The sequence below is a fragment of the Temnothorax nylanderi genome, unplaced genomic scaffold (genome assembly GCF_030848795.1).
Source record: "Temnothorax nylanderi isolate EJ_2023f unplaced genomic scaffold, tnyl_v1.0 TNYL_tig0578_pilon, whole genome shotgun sequence".
Classification (NCBI taxonomy): domain Eukaryota; kingdom Metazoa; phylum Arthropoda; class Insecta; order Hymenoptera; family Formicidae; genus Temnothorax; species Temnothorax nylanderi.
The window spans coordinates 81,545-109,470 of record NW_027249640.1 but is presented as its reverse complement, the minus strand read 5'-3'; the positions used below and the strand labels follow the sequence as shown (position 1 = coordinate 109,470).

The 27,926-nt window shown below is 32.5% G+C and overlaps 1 protein-coding gene across 1 annotated transcript; it reads left to right on the top strand.

Annotated features, from left to right (window-relative positions):
* The first annotated feature begins 23,632 nt into the window (after window positions 1–23,632).
* LOC139784055 (uncharacterized) lies at window positions 23,633–26,818 on the top strand. Its single transcript, XM_071723219.1, has 5 exons — window positions 23,633–25,490; window positions 25,559–25,765; window positions 25,863–26,037; window positions 26,148–26,594; window positions 26,678–26,818. The coding sequence occupies exons 1-5, from the start codon at window positions 25,278–25,280 to the stop codon at window positions 26,791–26,793; spliced, it is 1,158 nt and encodes a 385-aa protein (XP_071579320.1). The 5' UTR covers window positions 23,633–25,277; the 3' UTR covers window positions 26,794–26,818.
* The last annotated feature ends 1,108 nt before the right edge of the window (window positions 26,819–27,926 follow it).

Below are 27,926 nucleotides of genomic sequence, written 5' to 3'. Positions count from 1 at the left end.
CTACTTTGGGTCACAATATAGGTCAGGCCGCAATTAGGTCGCTGGGTGTAAACGTAATCTATAGCATTTTCGACTGGGCCGGGTTTCAACCCAACCCGAGTTGGGTTAGCCCGGTTCTACAATCAGTCGTATGTCGGAGTTGGATGTCGGAACGCAGCCGATGGTCCAATAAGAGAATTTCCTTTTTGAAAACAAATTTTTCTCATTGGACCATTGACTACCTTCCGACATACGACTGATTGTAGAACCGGCTTTATGACGTCACATGCTGGAATCGTTCAATTAGAACCTAGAAGTAGAGTTTGTGACGTCATAACCCAACTCGGGTTGGGTTGAGACCTGGCCTAGTCGAAAACGCTATAAAATAACAATATTTAAAAAATTAAAAAAAAACGATTATTATAAGTGTATAAAAATTTTTTTATATTCAATGCGTCATTGTATTTCTCGTCTTTGAAGCACGTTTAGGGGTTGAAATAACCCCTAAAAAGAAATTTTATATATTTAATTACGAGTGAATATCTCTGAAACAATGAGGTATATGAAAAAATATTTTAGACAAAAATTACAGTAGGTATTAAGTGATCTTTGGAATCGTGTATTTAAATTTTTTAAAAAGTTATATTTTTGCAAAAATAACACTTAAGGGTGGGGGTATGTTAAAAAATATGAAAAATATTTATTTAAAATCTAAGTAAATACACGATTACAGAAGTCACTTAATACCGTAACCTACTTCTAGTCTAAAACATTTTTTCATATATTATACCTCACGGTTTTAAAGATATTCATTCGTAATCAAATACTTGAAATTTCTTTCCAAAGGTTATTTTAACACCTGAACATGTTTCGATAAAAAAATACTGTTATTTTTCGCGACTCTGTAACATATACAAAACCCATCAAAATCGGTGAGGGATAGTTCCAAACGTTCCCTTGTTAGTAAAATGTTTAGGAAAGTTTTTATCTACCACTATGTCCTACCTACTAACATGAGACAGTATTTATTCCGGTTGATTGTTTAAGAACAACGAATAACTTACAGTTCCGAACATACAATCGATTCGCCTAACAAGTTCAATCATCTCTTCTTTTGTATTTAACTAATAGGTTGATTCATAAATAAAATCTGTTTTAATAAACAAATTAAATTTTTAATAAAAAAGTATAATATTGTTTTGTAATTGCTTTGAAGAAGACCAAGTACGTCGAAACGTAAGCTTACAGCAATTTAGAATAAACAAATTGCTCTAATCAAGACAATAATTTCTTTTAACACCTGACTATTGTTCGATATCTGGCCGTTTTTTTTCTGTTAATTAGAAATTGAATTTTTTTATTTAAAACAGTATAAGTACTGATTTGTAAATGATACACTCTTAACTACTTCCAAGAAAATAATTAGATACTGTTAGTGCTACTGGTTTCTCAAAACAGGAGTGATTCAGTGGCGGTAATATAGCGGATTTTATTTATAAATAAAATAATATTTAAATAAATAGGTATATAAATAAAATAGTAAGTGTGCGTGTATGTGCGTATATCACTGTTAGAAAACTATATTTACAATAAGAGACCGGTTTTATAATGACGTATTTATTTACTATCGACAAATTATGTTCACACGATATATAATTATATTATTTATTTATTTATTTAAATAGTTGGATCTTTTAATTTTTTCAATATATGATTTCATGCAAAAGTTGGTGACTATTCCTAATAATCAACAAATTAAAACAAAAGTTAAGTACGCAGTGCAGTACAAAGTGTCATGTATTAGTATATGCAATTTAAGATTTTGTGTGTATCGCTACATGCGTAAGGTTAGTTTATAAAATAAACTTTTATTTTACAGTTAAAACTACGTCATAGATTCTTAGTCGCTTTTTATTACATATAACAAGTAGAAACTTGCAAATTGCTTCCTCATAGTTTTTAAGTGTGCAAGTAGAAACCTGCACATTGCTTCCTTATAATTTTTAAGTGTGCAAGTAGAAACCTGCACATTGCTTCCTTATAGTTTTTAAGTGTGCAAGTAGAAATCTTCGCTCACAAAGCTCCTCTATGAGGAAGCTTTTATTTTATTCGATGTATAATTATTAGTATTTATTTGTTTTAGCTTCCTCATAGAGGAAGCTTTGTGAGCGAAGGTTTCTACTTGCACACTTAAAAACTATAAGGAAGCAATGTGCAGGTTTCTACTTGCACACTTAAAAACTATAAGGAAGCAATTTGCAGGTTTCTACTTGAACACTTAAAAACTATGAGGAAGCAATGTGCAAGTTTCTACTTGCACACTTAAAAACTATGAGAAAGCAATGTGCAAGTTTCTACTTGCACACTTAAACACTATGAGAAAGCAATGTGCAAGTTTCTACTTGCACACTTAAAAACTATGAGGAAGCAATGTGCAAGTTTCTTCTACTTGCACACTTTTTTTTATTGTGATAAGCTTTATTGCGACTAATATCTGTTATACTAATATCTGTTATACTATTACAAAAATTAATTAAATAATTAATTAATGTTTTTACTAAAATAATCCCTACTATCCAATCCAATGGCGCAACAGTCTGAATCGGACTTAGGCCTCCCTCAAAGTCATGTGCTTGTGGTGCGCACGTAGGTTGTACATAAGCACATGGGACCTACAGTTTAACGCTGGATCCGAACGGCAAGGCAGAGGGGGTTTCTAGGCAAGGGATACTCCTGACGGGCTGCCACTCCGTCGAGGAGGAGAGACAAGCGATACAATTTTATTTATTTTGGTTCTACCAGGACTGGATTCGAACCTGAGATCTTTGGTTTAACAGACCAGTGCGCTGTCTGCTACGCTACGCTTGCTCTCATGATCCCTATCTAATTGTGGATATTTCTTATTTCTATTTTGTTCAATTGGTTAGTTAATTCTTCCACGGAAGTAATGTGCAAGTTTCTAATTTGCACACTTTTAAATTATTTTTTCTAATTCTGTATCGCGTTGTATTTTGGCATTCAAGTAAGGTAGTACAATCCTTTTATTTACTCTCATTTTGATAAAAATTTATACATTTTTTTTATTTTAAGGAAGTTTTAATTTTTCCACAGTATAAATGCCTGTGGGTTTTTTAATTTCCACAAATTTTGAGATATTGGGCCATTTTTTTTTGTTTTTTGTTAGAGGTGGAAATAGAATAAATTTTATTTCTGTCTGCCAATTGACAAAGCTTTAATTATATTAATATCTTAGTATTAATTGGATTTATATAAATGCATGCAATTCTGTACGGTACAAATATTTTAAAAATATTGAAAATATTAAAAAATAAATTCTTTATTCGTTAATACGTTAATCGTTAATACATTAATATCTTTATTAAGTAACGATTGAGAGGCCGTACTAGATTGCGCGATAAAGCAGATATATAAACTTAAAATAATTTATGCTAATTAAAGATTAATTAAAAATGCGGAAAGGAAACTTTATCATGAATGTACAATACTAAAAGTCAATATTTAAAAGGTTTTGGTAATAACACAATGACAGAGACGGGTGATGCAGAAGCGATTGAAAGTATTTAACGTAATCAAAAGCTATATATGGAGGGGTAAAAACCACAGTGGTGTAAGTCAAATTTTTAAGAATATTTTTTCGTGTGCATAAATGTAATTTATATATTGTATAGATTGCATTTATGCACGCGAGAAAAAATTTAAAAAAATTTGACTTACACCACTATGACTTTTACCCCTCCATATATACTTTTACATTTGATCTATTAATATCATAAATTATCTTTTTACAATTTTTTAACGGTAATATAATTGGAATTCTAAATATAGTCAATGTTATATATAGTATAATGAAAATGCCACAGAAGAATGGGATTATTAAGATACTGACGATGCTTCGTTGTAGTATGAAAAAACGTCTTGCAATGTTAGATTTTCTAATAGTGCGGCATTTCGAGAGAGTCTTTTGACTGATTTAGATATCATGTATAACTTATACATGTAACTTTTTAAGCAGAAATCGGTAACTCCTTCACCGATTCTCGCAAAATTCAAAACAACCTTCCTTTAATAATACTCTTTATAAAATTACATGTACATCTTATACACTTTTTAAGCAAAAAGCGGTAATCTCTTCACTGATCCTCGCCAAATTAAATAACAATCTTCCTTTAATGATACTCTACCTATAAAAAAAAAATTAAGCTCGATATCTCAAAATTTACGGAAATTAGAGCAACCACGGACATTTATAAAAATAGCCAGAAATCGGTAATCCCTTCACCGATCCTTGCTAAATTCAACACCAACCTACCTTTAATGATACTCTATCTATAGAAAAAAAATTAAGCTTGATATCTCAAAATTTGCGGAAATTAGAGCAATCACGTAGATTTTTTTAAACAGAAATCGATAACTCCTTTATTATTAGCAATTTTTATTAGTTCTATTATATTCTTCAGTCTTTTCTACCCCTATTTTATATAATTCTTTAAAATTTGATTAATCAGTTCTTGAGTTATAGAAATTTCAGTAAACTTGGCTGTTTTTTTTTACAGAAATCGGTAACCCCTTTATTATTAACAATTTTTATTAATTCTATTATATTCTTCAGTCTTTTCTACCCCTATTTCATATATAATTCATTAAGATTTGGTTGATTAGTTCTGGAGTTATAGAAATTTCGGTAAATTTGGCACATACACCCATACACCCATACACACATACACACATACATACATACAGACATTTTTTTTAATGCGATATTTCAACGTTTTAGAACACTCTGAACATATTGACATCAAAAACTCAAAAAACAATCTTTTTTTTTGGTTTCTTTTAAGGGGAACAGCCCAGTACCCGAACATATAAGATTTGGTGATCAAATTGGCCGTATATAATTGATTAATCTGCTTAAAAAACAAGTAATTTTGTTTTATATACATAAACTATAATATTATACAATAGAAAATGACAAAACAAGATTGTTTTGTATTAAAAATTATTTATTATAAAGATTAAAACACGATATTCTATTTGTCCCAGTACCCGAACGCTGGAAAAACTTATGTCCCGTATGTTCCATTTTTATGTCCTAGTACCCGAACGCTGGAAAAACTTATGTCCCGAATGTTCCATTTTTATGTCCTAGTACCCGAACTTAGAAAAGAATAACTTTTAGGAAGAGTTTTGGGAATTTATTTATTTAATACGTTTACAAATATTTTATGTATTAATAACATTTATCTTTTTAATTAAAAAATTTGAAGTATTAACTTTGTATTATAACATTTAGTATTATAACATTAAATAATTATAACATTTAGTATTATAACATTAAAAAATTTAATTTTTTAATTTTTTAGTTCTTTTAACGATCTTTTCTTCTTTCATTTTTCTTTTTAATAATTTTTCTGCCGCTTGTTTCATTTTTTCTTGCTCTTTAATAACTTTGAGTTTAGCTTTTTCCTCTTGTATTGCTTGCCTTTTTAACTGTAATTCTTGCTTCTTTTTTTCATTTTCAGCCCTTTTCCGATCTGCTAATTCTTTTCTAGACTTTATTTCAAGTTTTTTTTCTTCAGCTTCTTTTTCATGAATATAGATCCACTCTTCTGTTGTTGCAACTGAAATATTTTGATTCTTTGATTTATTTTTTTTCTTTTTTGGTCCTAATTCTGGTGGCCACAATAATGATCTTCTAAACGGTGAAGTTACATTGGGTGGAATTGATTTGTTTTCTGTTTGAGTATTCTCTAAAAATAAAAATATTTTTAATAAAAACTTACTTATTAAATTAATTTCTTTTTAAAGAACATTACCTTTATTTTCTACATTCGTATTATTTGCATTATCCGTATTCTTTGCATCATCAAGTATTGCATTTTGTACAGAATTATCAGAATTTATGTTTTCTAAATTAACATTTCTCGCGTTTTTATCTTTATTATTATCATCTAAAAAAAAGTTAAATATTATTGTATTTTATTTTAAATAATAATGCGCTTAAAAAATTAATATTTTTGTCTTACCACTTTCAATTTCAGTTGCAATTTCGTTTAAGACAGAAATATCAAGATTAGCTGAATTATTTATTTCATTGAATGGCTGTGATTGACAATTTTGGTCTACAATAGGACTGATCAAATCAATTTCGGCGATAATTGGATTTATAGATAAGTCATCTTCTATGATAATAGGAATAGCATTTATATCTATTTCTGCATCAAAAACTAAATTATTGTTTATTGTATTATCTTCTATTATTAAATCATCTTCATTTTTCTTTAAACCTATATCAAATGTAAAAACTTAGAAACATGATATTAAAATAATTTTTTACAAAATAATGATTCTAATTTCACAAAAATCAAAGTAAACAAAATTAATTTATACAAATTAATTAATATATACAAATATGTATACTAATAAATGAATTCTAAATGTACAACTAAAAAATTAATATATTTTTAAAATCTATATAATTTTTTATACCAGAAGAATTTTGAAGTTTACTCCAAAGTTGAAACAGTCCTTTATTTTCCATATCACTAGTCCATTCACCCGTACTTTTAGCTTTTTTAAATTCTTCTATAATATTAGTATCTATATTTTTTTCAATCACCTGCAGAGCTTGTCTACACTCAGCTTTTTCTTTTTCAAAGTCAGATAAATTCAAACTTTCCACACTTTCATTACTAATATTTTCTGTATTTCTATATTTTAAAAGCTCATAATTAACTCTATCAGCATTGAATGGGTAAAGACCACATACTTCAAAACCATTGTTCAAAATAGCCTTTAAATCTAAAGTACTGAGAGCAGTTCTCAAAATATTAGCAAAATCTTCTTTTTTTATATTAATAGTATATTTTTCATGCTTGAAATCTTCAACAGCTTGTCCCCATGCTTTCTTCAATGGTCTAAAAAATGTTCTATCCAAAGGTTGTATAACATAAGTCGAGTTAGGAAACAAGGCTATTTGAATAATGTTTTTTTCTCTGCAAAATTTACTAAGTGGAAGAGTAAAATGCGATGAATGTCCATTCATGTAAAAAATCACTGGAAACTCTATATTTTGTTGTATTAACCACGGATAGAATACATTTACTATGTATTCAAAATAACTTTCACTCGTCATCCAACCATTTTCAGTTTTTCCTAGGCTCCAACCTTTCGGAAAGTTTGAAGCAATATTTGCAGGAATTCTCTGGTAACTAAAAAGCACTAAAGGTGGTGCCTGATTACCAGCTGCATTATATAAAAACAAAGATGTGATTTGCTCCTTATCGTTACTTCCTACAATTTTATGTACTGTTTTACGACCCTTACGAACTATCACTTTGTCTGTATCAGGACATAATTTAAAACCTGACTCATCACCATTAAATACTCTATTTGCATTTATATTTAGCAAGTTATTGTCTTCTAAGTATTTTTTTACTTCAGCGAACCAACTTCTCAATCCTTCTTCAGTCACAGATGCTCTGCTATAACTAAGATTTTGAGGCTTTCTTTTACTCAACTCAGGATGACGGCGTTAAAATGCCTCGTACCAATGTCTACCGGGTTTATCTTTAATAAAAGGAGTTTCTTTTTTTAAATTTAAGACAAGCCATCTCACACTATTCAAAAGTTGCTCCTGCGTAACTGGAAATCCTCGCTCTTCACTATACAAAATCCAATCCACAATCTGCTGTTCTTCTTCTGCTGTTAAAATTGTTTGTGGACCTTTCTTTGCATTCATTGGAGAAATATTCTTTAACAATTAGCACAGGAGTTTTGTTCGACCAAACTGGCAATTTTATTATTAAAAAGACGCTACGTTTCAACCGCAAAATTCGGTCCTTTTCAAGCGTGTATGACTCGCAAATATTAATTAGTTGGACATAGTTTCCAAAATACGCCGAATCTAAAAAATATTAGAGTGTTATTTCAAGAAATAGAAAACGGTTTCACTACATTTCCGTTGTCCGTTGTCCGACTCGTCCCTCTGATATAATTACGGACAACGGAAATGTAGTGAAACCGTTTTCTATTTCTTGAAATAACACTCTAATATTTTTTAGATTCGGCGTATTTTGGAAACTATATCCAACTAATTAATATTTGCGAGTCATACACGCTTGAAAAGGACCGAATTTTGCGGTTGAAACGTAGCGTCTTTTTAATAATAAAATTGCCAGTTTGGTCGAACAAAACTCCTGTGCTAATTGTTAATTATTTGCTGGCGACTCAACTTCTCAGTTTTGTTTTTAAATATTCTTTACTTTATTATGCAAAGTTGTTGGAGGAATTTTGTATTTAGCAGCAACATGTCTCAATGGTTTTCCAAGCTTTACTTCTTCGACTGCAATTGGTATGTCTTCCTTTTTATACATAAATTCATTTCGTTTTTTGTTTTTCCTTTTTGTTTTTTCTTTTGACATAATGAATACTAAAAATAGAACAATTGTATAATAGCCCAGATAATACATATAATGTTGTGGTTAGGTTGAGGTTAGATTAAACATTTTTCGTTCTTACCTTTAATGTAGACACTTTTTGTAGAAAATAATATATATATCTTTTTATTTAAGAATTTTATAAATATTTATACATAAAAAATATGCATAAATAATTAAGATACAGAAAAAATACGTTAATTATTAATGACAGCACATGCATAAACAATCTGCTAGGTTACTTTTCCAGTGACGGGACGTATGACTTATTACGTGACCCACAATCCGAACACGGTAATTTCTTATAAATTTTAATATTTTTTTAATTTTTAATATTTGAAACTTATTCTAAAACTTATTAAGAAGTTTTAATTTATTTTACTATTAATAATACAATTTTACAATTAATAATACAATTAAGTATATTACATTTAAAAAAAACTCTAATTAAAAAATTGGTCTTTCTAAAAAAAATTCGTAAGATAAGTAAACTAAACACCGCAAATCCATGATCCCATGTTTCTAAAATGATTTTTGCCGATAATATTGTATTAGTAACAATTTTTTAGTAAAAATATAAATAGTAAATGTTTAAGGAAAATATAAAAATATATATTATTTAGTTATTTTGATATTTATTTATAAAAAATAAGAGATATATGCAGATTTGTTCGGGTATTGGGTACTGTTCGGCTACTGGGCCGTTCCCCTTACCTCTATTTTATATATAATTCTTTTAAATTTGGTTGATTAGAGCCAACTTTATACGCAATCAAAGGTTCATATGCGAATTTACGAAAACAAAGCTTCCTCTATAAGGAAGCAAAAATTATTATTATATAAAACTAATTGTAAGATAGAAATGTAGGTCTATTTAGCAAGTGTCATATGGTGTACATTTCCATTGTGCACGATAAAGAGGTAAAAATGGTGATGTCGGGTAATGCGGAATAATTTGTATAACTCGTTACTTTTTATAAGTAATGCATTTTATATTCTATTGTTTCTTTTTCGTTCAAAAGTAATATTATTATAATGAGTATATATTATAAGTAAAAATTTTAAACATGTTATATGCATTTGTATGACATTATTACAGAAAGTACAAAAATATAAGTTATATAATATAATAAATATATACATATATAATATAATCTAACAAAAAGTCTTTATAAAAGAAAAAAGTACAACAAATCAAAATAGGGGAACTGTGTCTAATATTGCACATTGCACCCCATTTTTTAAAACCAAAATTTTGACTGAAAACTTCTATAAGAATATAACTAAACCGCATCATTTTATTCTAGATCGTAATATAATCTCCATGGCATGAATGTGTTCAAAATTTATTTTAACTACCTTTTTTGAAGAAAAACAGAAAAAGTAGCACTTTTCGACATCGAAAAAAAGTGTTCCTGATATCGCACCCTCACATATTTTTGTTAAAAATACAATTATGACACACAGTATATACTGGAAATAGAAACAACTTAAAATAGAACACATAAGGTTGATAAAGGTATCCTCTTTTAACGATTAAGAAAGCCCACGGGGTTTCACGGATTATAAGGTAGAGTGATGTGGTCAGCATTCCACCTGGCTGATTTACTTTTGGAAAAAGATCTTGTTACTCATTGGACAGGAGGCTGAGGAAGTTTCAGAGGTATTCTATGAGGCAGACCAGTTAGGAAAAATGGGCGGTACAATGAACATTCTTAGAGGGCGAAATGAGGAACATCACAAAAAAGAAACATAATCGATTATTAAAGCATCACAATAATGGTTAGCAACAAATATCTCTAATTTAGGAATAAAATTAGACACATAATCACATGTTTTCATGGCAGAAATTTGTTCTTAGTACATATCTATTTTGCTGTATTAATAACGTAAGACATACCTCTTACGAAACTATGAACTGCCACGCTACTTTTTATATCACAGTTCTAACTGAAATAAAACAAAAGATCATCCAAAGCAGCGTTGTTCAACAGCTTCCACTGCTCACTAACAGAATGCAACACGTAACAGTCTCAATATCGTAGGGTGCGGAATTAGGAACAAGGGCGATATTAGGTACCTACAGTTCCCCTATATACGTGGATTTTAGAAAAAGTAGCTGTAAAAATTAATTTTGTTCAAAAATAGACATGAGATCAATGCAATCAAGTATATAATTATATAGTATCAATGTTGTAATCTAAATGTAACAGTTTTTAGTATTACTATGCACACATTAAGTAAGAAATATTTAACTCTCTCATATACACTTTGTTATGTTAATTCGTTGATTCCCTACATGTACATATTAATAATAAACGCTGAAATATTCAAGTGAGAAATTGAAGAAAAATTTAACATTGAGACTCAAAAACTTGACCAAATAAATGCATTGACTCTCGCTATAAATGTTATTAAAGTGACGAACTGTGGAGTCCTTATCTCTGCTATGACACACACACGCGCGCGCGCGCGCTAAATACAAGTTTGACCGCGTAACCTCCCCGTGATACACCTTGGGTAATGCTAATTTCGACGGCAGAATCCGGCAGAATAAATTTTTTAGAGAAAAGACCTGAAAATGCACTATTCAAATCGTCATAACTCAGTGAAAGAAATTGTAGCGTAATGATTAAAAAAGCATTTTAAAGAGGAAATGTTAAATTATACGATACAATTAACATAATTTGGAGAATAAATTTCGTTGTCCCCATGTACACCACCAAAGTTAAAGTTTATTTTTTAATTTTGCAAAGTCCACACAAACACACACACATTTTAGCGCCGTTTGTAGTAAAATCTTCGTAGAAGATTGTAGTAAAAACTTGTGGTAAAAGTCTTACTACTATCGCGTGTGCACTTATTGTTACTACAGCACAAGACACGATTATATTTCTTAAATTTGGTAAACATATTTATTTATATCATTTAAATTTGATGGTGTTTTCATAGATCGCGGGAAAATGTAGTTTTATTTATTATTAAAAGAAGTTATACAAAAATACAATTTTTTATAGATCTCTATATGTATATCTCTATATATGTATGTCTAAAAAAGTTCTTACCCGAAGTCACATAGCTTAAAATCGTGCCTTTAATCTTTTATAGCTGGATTTTTTGTACTTATGAAAAAAATTTATATAAATGACAAATGAAAAACATTGACTAAATTATTAAGATTTAGAAATATATAGATATATGAGAACGTAACTTTCAAATTATGCGGCATTAAAATACCTATGCAAAATTATTTGGGCTGACTTTGTACATTTATATCACATATATACAGTATCCGGTCAAAAGTTGGCATCATTTATGAAAAGGAAAGTTGTTACTTTAATGAAGAAAGACATAAATGTTATACAATTTTATTTTAGTACGGTTATTTCGTGCTTTGATAAAAATACTTTAAGAAAAAAACAAAGATCTTACAATTAGTAATTTATTGACTTTCTATAAGTAATGCAACACTTTTGACCGGTACTGTAGTTTAATTATTAATATTAATTTAATTGTGTAAGGCATTAATTAATTTATTTTAATGAATACAAGTTAATTATAAAAGCAAGCGCGTTACATAGAATATTTAAATCCGTTTGACCTCAATTCCAATAACGATTTGCAACTATTTTTCCGTAATACTGTAAACAGTTTTTATTTGAAGCGTGTTGCAGCTAAAGGACTAAGACGAATATTAATCACTTTTCTATCACTATAAATAGATAAAAATGTCATTTACATACATGTCATACATTATATTCATGAATTATTTAAAGCATAACATTCTGTACATAAAAAATTATATAAATTTTTTCTTGCGTTATACATTATAAATTACTCTTTTAGAGAACGTATATACTAAAATATTGAACATTAACATACGTTATTATTCAACAAACTAAATTTAAGAAATATGTCAAAAACTTCTTTCTCGATTTATCAATTAATATATAGTTATAAATTTTGATCAACACTGTCACAATTAGATATATTTTTCATAAAATATATAAGTATAACTAATGATACGTTTATCTATATATATAAAGGAAGATGTGTCCTGACTGACTGACTGACTGACTGACTGACTGACTCATTCATTCACTCATCAACGCCCAGCCCAAACCTCTGAATCGAATTTTTACCAAAAGTATATGAAATAGGGGTAGAATTTTCCGGGGAGTGCCACTATGTGTATAGTTTTGTGTTACCAATTTTCTGGAAACCGGTTTTTCTAATTCTTCTAATTTTTCGGGAAATAATTGACCGAATCTCAAAGAATTATAGATCAAACAGGGGTAGAATTTTTCGGGGAGTGCTATAAAGTGTATAATTTTTCGTTACCGATCTTTTTGGAAGCCGGTACCGAAATTTTTTCAATTTTTCGGGAATTAATTAACCGAATCTTAAAGAATTGTATATGAAGTAGGGGTAGAATTTTACAGGGAGCGCCATGATGTGTACAGTTTTTGTTACCGATCTTTTTGGAAACCGGTTTTTTTAATTTTTCCAATTTTTTGGGAAATAATTGATTGATAATTATACATGAAGTAGGGGCAGAATTTCCCGGGGAGTGCTATAAAGTGTACTATTTTTGACGTAGAACTACGTCTTTCTCCGCGGTAGGGAGGGTACCCACGGATGAAACAATTGAACGCGACTATGCAACGAAAACATGTCACACTTTGAACGTTTATATCTTCGAAACTAATAATCGTAGAGTAATCATTGACATCTCATTTTAAAGCTTAAGAAGTCCCATTTATGATAAAACAAGTCCGAACTCTCTATTTTTTACCGTTTAGATACAGTAGCGTTAGAAAGTTTAGTTAAATTTCTTGTAGATGCAACGAAAAAATGTTACACTTTGAACGTTTATATCTTCGAAACTAATAATCGTAGAGTAATCATTGACATCTCAATTTAAAGCTTAAGAACTCCCGAGAGAGAGAGAGAGAGAGAGAGAGAGAGAGAGAGAGAGAGAGAGAGAGAGAGAGAGAGAGAGAGAGAGAGAGAGAGAGAGAGAGAGAGAGAGAGAGAGAGAGAGAGAGAGAGAGAGAGAGAGAGAGAGAGAGAGAGAGAGAGAGAGAGAGAAATAGCTTTATTACCTTCTCGGCTATTTTATACATAAAATATTCTTAAATTAATTTATACATATAATAAGCATGGTTTTTAAGATAAAATATTTAATTTTGCGCACACATGTATTCACGTACGTACACCCTTACATACACGCACAAACACACACACACACACACACACATACTCTCAAATCAAAATATAGAATTCAGCGATAACAATAATAAAGAGGATTTACAAAATATTAAGCATGGTTGTGTGCGTGCACACAAACAAAAACACACACACACACACACACACTAATTCACAAACACAAATACGCTTTAAGAAGTTTAGGCGACGTTGATAAAAATAAATGTTGACATCTCATTTTAAAGCGTAAGAAGTTCCTATTTATGATAAAACGAGTCCGAACTCTTTATTTTTACCGTTTAGATATAGTAGCATATACGCGCGCACACACACACACACACACACACACACACACACACACACACACACACACACACACACACACACACACACACACACACACACACACACACACACACACACACACAAACACACACACACAAATTAAGTTGCCTTATTCGAACATAATACACGTTTTTCGAAAATTACTGAGAGTATACTACGTTTTCTGCCATTGATCTTCTTCGAGCATCTTACGATTCATGTTTGATTTCTCTAAACATCGAATACTTTATATAGATTGGCGAAATTTGCAACAAATTGGGGAGAACTGGAATATGCAATGAGTTCTTATATCTTTAGTTCCCTTTTGAAATGTAAGTAAAATTAATATAGACGAAAAATATAACAATATTTGAAGTTTCGAAAAATATCGTTTTTCAGATATTGATTGATATGTTAACTGTGAGACAGCTATAACGAGAAAAGAACAAACGATCATACAATTCTTTCAAAAAAAAACATCATAAAGTGTACAGCGAGTTTGGACAAAGATTAACATGCGAGCATTCTGTAAGCTTTATTATTCAAGTAGCGTGGGCATTCTAACTTGAATTATATGAGTATCTTATGTTTTCTGACATAAAAGTAAATATAGAAAAACATTTATTGTTTTATTTCTTTAAAATAAATTTATGTTTGAAAAAATCAAACTAGCACAGTAAACAACTGTGCCGCAAACACGTAGAACTACGTCTACTGCACAGTATGGGCACAGCAACAACTGTGCCGCAATCAACACGTAGCACTACGTCAACTGTCAATGATGATGATTGACGTGATAAAGGAAGGCCAAGGCCCACACCGGGATGTAGCGCCGAGTTCATCATCAGTGACAGTTGGCGTAGTTCTACGTTGTTGCTTAAAAAATAAACAAAAATATAAATCAAACAGGCACAGTAACAACTGTGCCGCAAACACGTAGAACTACGTCAACTGTCACTGATGATGAACTCGGCGCTACATCCCGGTGTGGGCCTTGGCCTTCCTTGATCACGTCAATCATCATCATTGACAGTTGACGTAGTGCTACGTGTTGATTGCGGCACAGTTGTTGCTGTGCCCATACTGTGCAGTAGACGTAGTTCTACGTGTTTGCGGCACAGTTGTTTTTGTTACCGATCTTTTTGAAAACTGGTTCCGAATGACCGAATCTCAAAGAATTGTACATAAAGTAGGGGTAGAATTTCCCGGGGAGTGCTATGAAGTATATAATTTTTCGTTGCCGATCTTTTTGGAAACCGCGGTATCAGAAGTTTTTCGAATTTTTCGGGAAATAATTGATCGAATTTTAAAGAATTGTATATAAAACAGGGGTAGAATTTCCCGGGGAGTGCTATAAACTGTATAGTTTTCCGTTACCGATATTTTTGGGAACCGGTATCTTTTTGGAAATCGGTTACGAAATTTTTCCAATTTTTTAGGAAATAATTGAGTGAATCTCAAAGAATTGTATACGACGGAATTGAATTTCAGTAGATAAAAAAGTAATATTTTTCAATTTATAGTATTTTAGAGAGAAAGAGAGAGGAGGTTGATTGATTGATTAGGTTTATTATGCCCAAGCAAGGCTAAAGGGCAAAAAAGTAATAAAGCAGTTACAATAATATAATACTGTAGCAGTTACAACAATATAGCAGTTGCAAGATGAAGTGTAAGTGCTCTCAAGCATGAGTAACTATGGAGTACAACTGTGTTGAATTAAGCGGCAACTTCAAGCAAGTAACATATAAACTAAAGCAATGCAACAAACGAATAGCATATACAGCAAACGCAATACGATATAGCATAGCATAAAATTAATACAATATATAGCAGTACAATATAGCATCAATCATCAGCAGTAGATGAAAGCAAAGAAACCAGTGATAACAAATCGCAGACGCATAATGTACAAAGTATCCTATTATATAACTAAAACTAATACTTAAAATTATATGAATCTTAATACTAAGCTTAAGAGCTAAAGATCAACAAGTAACTAAAATCACAGAAATAAGAATCAATCAGACTCAGATGCAATCAGAAACGAGCGAAGAAGACTTTTAAAAGTGCCCAGTGAAGATGCAGATGTAATGCTGTTAGGAAGAGAATGCCAAAAGTAAATGGCAGATAGTCGGAAGGAATTTCGGTAGGTGGTGGTTCTATGGAGAGGAATATGAAAAGTATGTGATGATGAGGCTAAACGGCCGGATCTCCTCAACATTGGATCAAGAGGAATGAAAAGTTCCTGTAGATAAGAAGGAGAGCACATATTAAGAATGCGATAAGTCTGGCAGCCGAGAAAGTAAAGCCTTCTATTCTCGACCGAAAGCCATCCCAAACGCCGCCTGAACGGAGTAACATGCTCATCTCGTCTAAGATTAAAAATAAATCTAATACAACAGTTAACGAGTCTCTGCAATTTAATATTTAGTTCATTACTCAAACTGTGGTAAACGAGAAAACAGTAATCAATATGTGGTAAGATTAAAGTATTAACGAGTTTGATTCTAAGCATAGTAGAGAGAGAATTCTTGTTGAACTTAAGCTTATACAGAGCGTGATGAACCCTTTGCGAAACATGCAAGACATGCTTCTTCCATGAAAGGTTAGACATTAAAATAACACACAAATTTCTCACGTTACTCACAAAAGGTAGAGGCGTCTGGTCAACAATGATCGGTGGTAGAAGGGTAATATCAATATTATTAACATGTGTTTGACTAGCGAATATAATAACCTTAGACTTGGCAAGATTGAGTTTAAGACCGTTAATATTAGCATATTCAAAGATGGCATGCGCATCCCTAGAGATCAGCTCAAGTCCGCGAAGAACATCAGCTGGTGGACAAGAGAAATATATTTGCTTGTCGTCGGCAAAAAGCATATAGTTTGAGTAGGATAAGACTTTACTAATATCATTGATAAAAAGAGAAAATAACAGTGGGCCGAGCACAGAACCTTGAGGAACACCCAGGGACGTTGATAGCCAATCAGAACAATTTCCCGCATCATCAACCACAGCCTGAGAACGACCAGTTAAGTACCAAAAAATCCAAGTAATCACGGCATCAGAGAAACCAAGTTCTTTGAGCTTAATAAGTAGTCGATGATGCGGAACAGTGTCAAATGCTTTACTAAAGTCAAACAATATCATAATTGTGATAAGTCCATTTTCAATCGCCTCTCTAATGTCATCGCAAACACGCAAAAGAGCAGATTGAGTATTATGACCAGATCGATATGCAGATTGTCCAGGATTGAAAAGATTATGCTCATTTAAATAAACCGTAATCTGTTCAGCAATAATCCTCTCAAGAATTTTAGACAATTCTGGTAAGTGTGCAATCGGTCGCGTGTCAGACGGGGACAAAGGAGTGCGAATCTTTGACAGTGGGCGAATCAAAGCACGCTTTTATTGAGATGGAAACGAAGAAGTCTCCAATGAGCGATTAAATAAAGCTGTTAGACACGATGAAATCGTAGGCCATGCAATATGTAAAATATAAAGGGGTATGCCATCCGAACCAACCGCGTAAGAATGGAGAGGTCTAGTAGACATGTGCTTGTGGACCATACGAGGTGTGATAGCAGAGAAAACAAATTCAGGACGCTGAGATGGACGGGCAACCAGATCAATAGCAGAAATAAAGTCAACATATAAGCAAGGCAACTGAGCATTAGAAACTGAAACATAAAATTAATTTAATTGATTAAGTGTAAAAAAATGAAGAGGAGAAACTAGAGTTGATTTTACAAGACCAAGACAAGCTAGTTCTTTCCAAAGTTTAGCAGGATCAGTGATATTTTTAAGAGAATTAAATTGAAACTCACTTTTGGCTCGTTTAATATCTGTATTAAGCTGATTACGAAAAAGTCTGTAAGTGTTATAGCCAAGTAAACTGTTAGAACATTTTGCCTGCTTATATAACTGATTGCGAGTACGAATCCGGGTTTTAATATCATTAGTAAACCACCGCACTGGAGGCCTCTTAATCACTAATACATGAGTAGGAGCGAATGTATCAAGTGCCTTCAATAAGTTGCCTGACAACACCTCACAGAATCTGTCAACATTCGCATCACCGATCACCGCATCAATCCCAGTCCGCACCACGTCAGCAATGGATCCAAGATATTCAGAGAACTCAGAACAGTCAATGCCTCTGTAGTTACGCCGAGAAATAGAACGCTCAGATATCAGATTAGAATTAAGTGACGTAGACAACTCAATAAGATCATGACCAGCAATAAAAGGACTCGGAGATTTAGTGAATGATAAAACTTTATCAACGTCATCCACAACTAAAACGTCAAGCCATGAGTCCGAGGTCGCAGTATGATAAGTAGATTCAGAGTTAACAATGTGTAAGGACAAGCTAGACATAAGTTCACGCAAATAGTTTGATTCATAATTAGCGGATGACAGATTGCAGTTTAAATCACCACCAATAATTATATTTTTATAAAGATGTGAGACTCGGGTTAGTGACTCGACAAAGTCATGCAAGAGGAGACCTTTAGGTCTTCTGTAAATGGACGCAAATAGTACCGATACACCATCAGGCATACGTACTTCTATAAGAAGATATTCCGGTGAATTATCACAGACATTACTAGAGGTAGCTATAATTTTAACTTTAAGCAGTTTATGTACATAGCATGCTACCCCTCCGCCCATCCTTCCTACTCTGTCATGACGAATCAAAAAATAATCATCTAAGGCAACAAGATCGTCTGAGACATTAGCATTGAGCCACGTTTCGGAAATAGAAATGATATGATAAAAACTAGTATTAAGATGTAGCTTAATAAACTCTATATGTCCCCGCAGGGAATTAGCATTGAACTGAGCCGTGCGAAAATATGACGAGTCTCGGGTTAAGCCACCATGAGCTGCAGAAGCTGTTACGTTACCAGTGCAACTCAGTCAAACCAAATTAGTTAGATCATTTTGAGAGTCGATGTGGATAATAGGGGTGCCATCTGAGGATCTGACACATATTCGACTTCGCTTTATCCAAACATACTTATAGGATTTCTCCTTGGCGACGCGTTTAGCATGCTGCAACAAGTTGTAGGTGGCCTTAGGTAGCATTTCATTAATATATAGACTCCGATCAGAGTCAATTCCACACACCTCCCGCTGTTTTAGCACTTGTCTCACACGCTTCTTCGCAATTATTGCATCACGGACAGCATTTGAGGCCAGGGTGACCACAAGCGATCCTGCATCGCCCGCATTCGAGGAACGGCCCGGAGTTGAACCGGGCTGTGATTTACGTGCCATGGATCTTACGTCGAGAACAGGACTGGAGAGAACCTGAATGTCAAGAACATTAAATATGTGTCTGACCAGCTTAGATGGAGTGATCGAAAGTGCCACAGGTACTCCGGAAATGATCAACTTATTCTCATCTTCAGTTTGTAAATTGGACTGAGCACAGTCTTTAATGCGTGGATGTCACGCGCCAGAGAAGAACTCTCCTGCTCCAGCTTGGTGATACGCAGAGTGTTTTGAGCCACTGTTTCCGCGATACAATTAAGCTTATTCAGCTTGTTGTTGATCACACGAGATGACGCAGAGTTCGATGTAAAAGTCACTACATATAGATCCGTAAGCACCGCGCTACGTAGCCAATCAGTAGTCATCTAGATCACAGTAGCTCACAAAGATCACAGCAGGTGTCACTCAGGTGGCAGCATGCATATATCCAGACAAGAAACAAGGCGCAGAAATAAAGTGCAGAAAGAGCAGATCAGAGCAGCCAATCAGCATTCACTCAGGTAGCACGTGCTCAAGCAGCATACAGATAGAGAAGAACGGCAACGATTTCAGGCGCATGCGCAGCAGAGGTTGACGTCATTCACAGGATAATTCCGAGAATAAGGTTATAACAAGCAATAACACTTGTCACCGAAATGCTCAGAATTAGGTAGCAAGTACCGTTAAACTTAATATAGCTCATAGCTCGTGACAAGCAACGAAAAACTTGCTTATACCTGCAACAAAATAGCCCGGAGGCAACTTAGGGCAGCAGTGATATTCACTTAAAGCAGGAGCAAAGAATACAGACAAATGATAATACTCACAGAGAGAGAGAGAGAGAGAGAGAGAGAGAGAGAGAGAGAGAGAGAGAGAGAGAGAGAGAGAGAGAGAGAGAGAGAGAGAGAGAGAGAGAGAGAGAGAGAGAGAGAGAGAGAGAGAGAGAGAGAGAGAGAGAGAGAGAGAGAGAGAGAGAGAGAGATAGATAGATAGATAGATAGATAGATAGATAGATAGATATAATTTATTATGCCCAAGCAATGGCTAAAGGGCAAAAAAGTAATATAGCAGTTACAATAATATCGCAATTACAATAATATAGCAGTTACAAGATGCAGAGATATAATAAGATATAAACAAAAGCGAAATATAGCGGTCAGAAGTTAGTATGATGTGCATGCTCTCTCTCATAAGGCAAGCAGCAGCAATCTCAATAATATACCCTGTAAAAAACTAAGAACTAACGCAACTTAACTAATAATAAGTACAGTGAAAAAGAATAAGATAAGGAGCAGTATTACTAAAGAGAACTAAATAGTGTATATAAAACTAAGAACTAAGGCGCAGCGCAATTTACGAACTAATAATAAGGAATGAAAGCACTAGAAGTTCTATACCGGAAACAATGTTATCCAAGAGAGAGAGAGAGAGAGAGAGAGAGAGAGAGAGAGAGAGAGAGAGAGAGAGAGAGAGAGAGAGAGAGAGAGAGAGAGAGAGAGAGAGAGAGAGAGAGAGAGAGAGAGACTATTTGCGTGTCTTATTACATATGTCCTCCGGGGCGAAGCCCGGGTAACCAGGTAGTATATTAATAAAAGAATTTAAAAAAAAGGAATTTTCGGCATATTTTATCTCTATATCATTTTGTATTACAAAACATTAATAATAATACGGGAAAATAATATGTATAGGGTAGATAGTCCAGCATTGAACCATTGCGATATTTCGTAATGTGACGTTGTTAGATTGTGCTGTTGTTGTGCAACGACTCGCATTTGAACCTCTCTTCAACTTCCCAATCGGCCGGCAGATTGCGCAAAAGACCGCCGTTTGAGGCCATATTTTGTAAACTTTGGGTGACAAAGTTTCTTTCGTAAGTTTTATGTATTTTTCAAGTTTTTGTTGTTATATTTATAATTTTTTTCATTATTCTATAGTTTTGTGTGTATATTTGGCTTTATAATTTGGTAAGCAACTTTTTTCTATTGCATTATTTTACCGTATTATTTTGGAGATTATCGTAAAAAATATTATATGGTCTACAATAAACCATTTTGTTTTTGACTAGTTATCTGTGTTACAAGTCTGATTAAATTGACTAGTTGCTACAATAAATAATAATCTAAGTGAGAAAAAATCTGATTAAATATAATAATTTTGATTGTGTAAGTTTCAAATAATAATAACATAACATATATAATTAAGTTGGTTTTAATTTAAATTCATACTATCCTACTTACCTATCTTATAATTATCTCTTCCCTAAATAAACATTTTAAAACATCGTAAAACTAAAATAACCCTAACAATTCACAGTACAAAACAGTTTATTGTTAAAAATGGCTAAGTTTATTGTGTACACACCATTGTACACAATAAACCATTTAACATTATTTTTAAAAAAATCGAAATTGTGGCTAAACTTTAAAAATAACTTATGAGTCATCTTATACAGTATGTAGCCAACTAAATTCACGAACTGTATGCAAAAATACAGATCTCTAACTCAATAATTGAAAGAGATATAAGCCTCTGAAATTTACGTGGTTCATTGTTGGACTACCGATCCTATGTAGTTTATATGGATGTTTCTAAAGGTTACTGCTAAACTTAAGGAGTGTATAGAGGGGTCAAAATAAAACAACTTTTGATTAGGAACCTATGTTCTCCTAAGTAATCCTGAGTCAGGCCTTTGAACCCGGGAAAAAATGTTTATATACAATTTTATCTAATTATATCATATTATGTATAATCATTTATAATAAGATCTATTTATGTATTCATTTATATGTAATTTTATCAAAATATTTATAACTCCATATCAAATTATGCAACATTATATTACAATTCTTTTCTGAGTAAATAATTACGTGTAATTATATCAATATATGTATAACTCCACATCGAATTATACAATATTATATTAAAACTCTTTTTTGAGTAAATAATTATATGTAATTATATCAAAATATTTATAACTCCATATCAAATTGTGTAAAGTTATATTAAAAGTCTTTTTCGAGTAAATAATTATATGTAATTATATCAAAATATTTATAACTCCATATCAAATTATGCAAAGTTATATTAGAATTTTTTTCGAGTTGAGATACATCAAATTATATACAAACTTATATATAATTGCACCAAATTAGATATAATTATATATATATTTTTTATGTTTGATTAAAATAATAAATAATAAATTCGCGTAAAAATACCATTTTTCTAGTATAGAATAATGTAATTTTATTTTTATATGTATGCGTACATATATATTTTATTGTTCACATAATAGAATTTATTAAATTTGGTGTGTTACAAATATAAAAAAAGATTATATATAATTATATATAATCATATATAAACTTTAAATTTTGATTATCCAATAGATGGCATTCGATAGGATTCGTTTCTCGTATTTAAAATTTGACGAACAGTAGTATAAAAAACGGTATCAAGAGACACGGCACTGTCTCAAGCAGTGCCAAGTTATAATATATGGAATAAATCATTTCACTTTTGATTCTACATATTTACCACAAAAATGGACCCATTAAAGATTTGATCTAATTGTATCCAAAAATATATAATTATATCTAATCATTTATATATATATGAAGTATGCATAGTTTGATCTAATTACATATAATCATATACAATTTTATCTATTTATATATAATTAGATCAGGTCAAAATCCATGTATAATTATATCTACAAAGTTATATATAATTAGATAAAATTGTATATAAACATTTTTTCCCGGGAATATATATGGAATTCGGATAATATTATACCAATGAAATAATCACAATCTGCTACTCTTCCACTAGCTTTATTTTTTTCTTAAGGTTTTGTTAAGAATTACGTAAGATATCTGGGATATTTGAAAGAGTACGCCAGAGTTGTGTTCGACGCGTCGTTCGTCGCGTCTGTTCGTCGCGACGATGCACAGTGGTCTATTTCCCGAAAAAGGTGAACTTTATTCAAAATTGGGACTTGCACGTATGAAGTTTAAACTTGAGGGTAATAATGTCCTATATAACCTTTGTGATTTGAGGTACTAACTGGGTTGCATAACTTTAAGGAAAAGATTACAGAAACTGAAAATAGCCAAAATTTGTATTTGTCTTTTAACATTATTTTTTAAAAAAGAATATAAAGATCAGAATACCATTGAGTAGTACAGCGTTTTTCGACAATAAAAAACATTAATTATTCACCCCTTCCACTTTTCATCGCGTTCACGCTGCAAGTAGCGTAGGCATTCGTTTTCTAAAGTTGTCGTCCCTATTATGTTTGGAAGGACGTTCCAGGATTTTATGCAAAAGGTCTAGTTGTATTCAGTAAGGCTAAAACTAACAATCTATACTTAATTTAGCTGCGGATAGGTGCGGATGTACTCGTGAACTCCTTTATAAGTTCAGCGATCTTCCAATAAATACAACGTTTTACGCGTTTAGTGTAGTCCGCGTGTTCAATAATATTTTCGTCAAAATCTTTTAAGGAGACGTTGTTTTTTTTTTACCAAAAACAACATTTATCGTAAATAATTAGCCAAATTTTACTTAAGAAAAGGTATACGTCAATAGTAAGCGTGGGTCTTTGATGTCCGTACGAGATTTGACTTGCTCGGCATTTGTTGATATGGTGCGTTTTCCAAACAAGTGACACAAGTCGACACAAACATTGCTCTATCTTTCTTTTTCGGCAATGAGTAACAGACAAAACTACACGTTTGTCACTTGTGGGGCGCCAGACAGGCGCGATTGTCGGTTCTCAAGTTGCGCGCAGATATTGTTTTATCTCGGACGCCCTATATTGTCAGGTTATAGATATTAACGGAGGGTTAATATCTATAACATGGCCAATTATAAAGTGACGCGGCAAATGCTGCATAATCTAATGATGAATGTGAAATATGAAAAAAGTGATGGTATAGAAACTGTGAAAAAAAATTGTGTATTGGACTATTTACATACATTATTCAATACAAATGGTGATAAGAAAGCTGGAGCTGCATTGGTTACATATGTAAGAGAGAATTTCTTCTCGCCTTACTTCAAAAAGTGGAAAGAAGTTAATCGTAGGCGAGATGTGTTTGAAAAGAAGTTAGCAAAATGGTTGCATGTAGAATTGGAGTTTCCCGATATTGTTCTTCGTTGTTTGCCTGGTTCGTCAACTTTAGAAGCTGATAATATAAGTAAGTTGTTTATACCAGATAACTTTAATTATGGCTGGATGTACATTCTTTTCTATTCGTAAAAAAACGGATATTCGTACATAAAAAGATCAACTGCTATTTACTACAATAATTGCAATCTTCTAGAAAAAAACGGTCGTCCTGAAGTAAGCTTTGACTTATGTACTACACCGGTGAAAAGACGGAAATCGAAAGCTCTGAGAGATGCGACCTCAACTGATATGTTGGTATTTTCAACAACGATGAAATTGAGAGAAGAAGGACACTATGCGTCTGCCCAATTGTTAACTGAAGCGACAACACCAACCCGAAGCAAAGGGAAACAGATACTGGAAAAATGGAAGAAGTCATCGGCATCGAAGCCATGTACTGCCATGTCACCCCAGAGGGCAATTTCGTTAATAATAAGTGAAAACTTAACAAAAAAACAGTATTTGACTTTGCGGCGTACTGCGCGGGAACATGGCCATGACTTATACCCGAGTTACAATAGTATTCTGGCTGCAAAAAATTCTTTATATCCCACGAATGTATCTATTACGGAGAGCAAATGCGAAGTATGTTTGATTTTGAAGTACGAACGTATATTTTTTACCTACACTTGATTACAAATTTAAGACTTATATTTAACATTTTCAACAGGTACCATTGCAGGATTTGGTAGACAAAACCTGTGAAAGTATCGTTGACAGTTTGCCACCATTATCAGAAGTTAAAGAAGGCCTCACGTTGACCTGCAAATTAGGATTCGATGGGAGTAGTGGGCACTCGCAATACAAGCAGCGGACATCGAAGAATATTTCTTTTGAGAGCGTTTTTATCACTTCCATTGTACCGATACAGCTGATGGATAGCTCGAACACTGCTATATGGAAAAATCCTAGACCTTCTTCAACCCGATTTTGTAGGCCGATAAGAGTACAGTGGTTGCACGAAACAGATGAAGTTTCGAAGGCGGAAGAAGCGTACCTCAATCAACAAATTGACCAGTTGAAGCCATATGAATCAAAAATCGGTCAAATCAATTTTTCTATGCATTTAACCATGGTAGATGGAAAGGTATGGTAGATAAATATATAGATTACGAAGATAAAACACTGACTTATTAACATAATTGTGTATTTTAGGTATGCAATGCTTTAAGTAATTCATCCGCAATGTGTTGCTACATATGTGGTGCCACGCCTAAAGAGATGAATTTTATTCTGTCTCTTCGGAGTCGATCTGTTAACACCGCAAAATTCCGATTTGGTTTATCGGTACTACATGCACATATTAGATTTTTCGAATGCCTGCTTCATATTGCGTACCGCCTTGATGTAAAAACTTGGAAGGTAAGTCGAGTGGTTGGTACAATAATTTATTGTAGTTGGTAGCAACATACTAGTTGTGCAGTGCATTCTAAAGCTATATTTATGATTATTTTTGCAGGTATCAAAAACAATAAAGCCTTTAGTGAATGAAAGAAAGAAAAAATTGCAGGACGCATTCCGAGAGAAGATGGGGCTCCTCGTCGACATACCAAAGCCAGGCTTCGGCACCAGCAACGATGGAAATACCGCCAGACGTTTTTTTAAAAATCCTAAATTGTCTGCCGAAATATCTGGTAAATATCATAACTAAAGTACAGTTAATTATTTTAAATATGATCTCATAATCTGTAATATGGTTGGAACATAATAACTCAGTTTATTATTTTGTACATTATATTTTTAGGTATCGATGAAAATCTGATTAGGCGTTTCGGCGTTATTCTTAAAGCCATGAGTGCTGGATTGCCAATAAACGTAAAAACTTTCGAAGTATATTGCCTGGATACTGCAGAAACGTACGTAAAGTTATACAATTGGTACTACATGCCTGCATCCGTCCACAAGATTTTGATTCACGGACCTGCTGTTATTCAAAACTTTATGGTGCCGATTGGACAGCTGAGTGAAGAGGCAGCCGAATCGAAAAATAAAGAATTTAAATTTTTTTGGGAGTATTTTACAAGGAAGAGCTCCCGAGAAAATACAAATGCGGACCTATTTAATAGACTCCTTCTGAGTTCCGATCCGCTTTTAAGCACAATATCTTATAAAAACTTGCCAAAAGAAAATAAGTCACAAATAGATCCAGAGATAAACAATCTATTACTCATAGAAGAAAATCAGGCTGAAGGTAGTTGTTACTGTACATCTATGTATATTTGACCTCGCACTTACGATTACAAGGACAATAATAAACTCATTATTATATTACAGATCGGGCTCAACAAGAAGGAGAAGATGATGATGACGATTGCGATTACGAAGAGGAGGAAGAGGAGGAGGAGCAAGAAGAAGAAGATAATGATAATGATGAAAGAAATGTCAAATAAATAAATAAATGTACCATAAAAACCAGATTTTCAATATAATTGTAATTGACATACTTGCTAATAACATATAGTTTTTTAAGTCATGACCCCTGTGGCACTTTTTGGTACAGGGTTAGCGCCATAACAACCTCAAAATTGGATTCAGCGACTCGAAAAACCCATTTGTTTATGTAATTGAAGTTGAAATGAGCTAATTCATAATTTTCAACGTTCTGACCCCCTGTGGCACATTTTGGTTAGGGTATGGAGCCAAAAAAACCTTAAAAATGGATTTGCCATGTTTGAAAACTTAAGAAACACTCGATTTCATATGTCTAATGGTTACTGTGAATAAAGTTCACCTTTTTCGGGAAATAGACCACTGTGCGATGCAATGCTTGCATTGAATATGGAGGTCGCCAATTCGAACACCTTTTATAAATTTAGTTTGTAAGCTAATGTAATCCTTAGCAAAACCTTAATAAAAACGAAATAAAGCTAGTAAAAGTGTAGCAAATTACGATTATTTCGTTAGTATATTATCCGAGTTTCATACATTCAGAGACCTGTACTGATTCAGGATTTCTTCGGAGAACATAGATTTCTAATCAAAAGTTGTTTTATTTTGACCCCTCTATACGCTGCTTAAGTTTGGCAGGAACTTTTTGAAATACCTTGTATCCGCTCTTAAAGAAGGCATGTAAGAGATTGAATTGTTGCCGCTTATCCGCGATGCTGATTAATCACTGCGCTTACTTCGTGAGCATCTGTCATCGTATATTTTGACAGTTGTGTGTATCAAGGGATTAATAGTGTAATAATAATAGTATAATGTTAAAGCTAAATAGCGCGCGCAAAGCGCGCGTCTGTGATATCTAATAATATAAAAGGAACATAAATAAAATATTAAAAAACATGATTTTTTGTTTATAACATTATAATCGAATAATATAATATGAATGCAATGAAAAAGACCAGAAATCTTAAAATTAAATCAAATATTTTGGTTAATGAATTTTCTCTAAAGACAAAATTATTGTATCATATTTGTCACATGCAGGACAAATAGAATCGACATGCTAGGCTAAAATAAAATTCAGAAATATTAATGAAAATGATAATGAATTGGTCGACATAATATCATCATTTATAAA

Coding starts and splice junctions, on each gene's coding strand:
- LOC139784055 (XM_071723219.1), top strand. CDS start 25,278: ATGGATAGCTCGAACACTGCTATATGGAAAAATCCTAGACCTTCTTCA. Junction 25,491..25,558: donor TAACCATGGTAGATGGAAAG/GTATGGTAGATA, acceptor TGTGTATTTTAG/GTATGCAATGCTTTAAGTAA. Junction 26,595..26,677: donor AGAAGAAAATCAGGCTGAAG/GTAGTTGTTACT, acceptor ATTATATTACAG/ATCGGGCTCAACAAGAAGGA.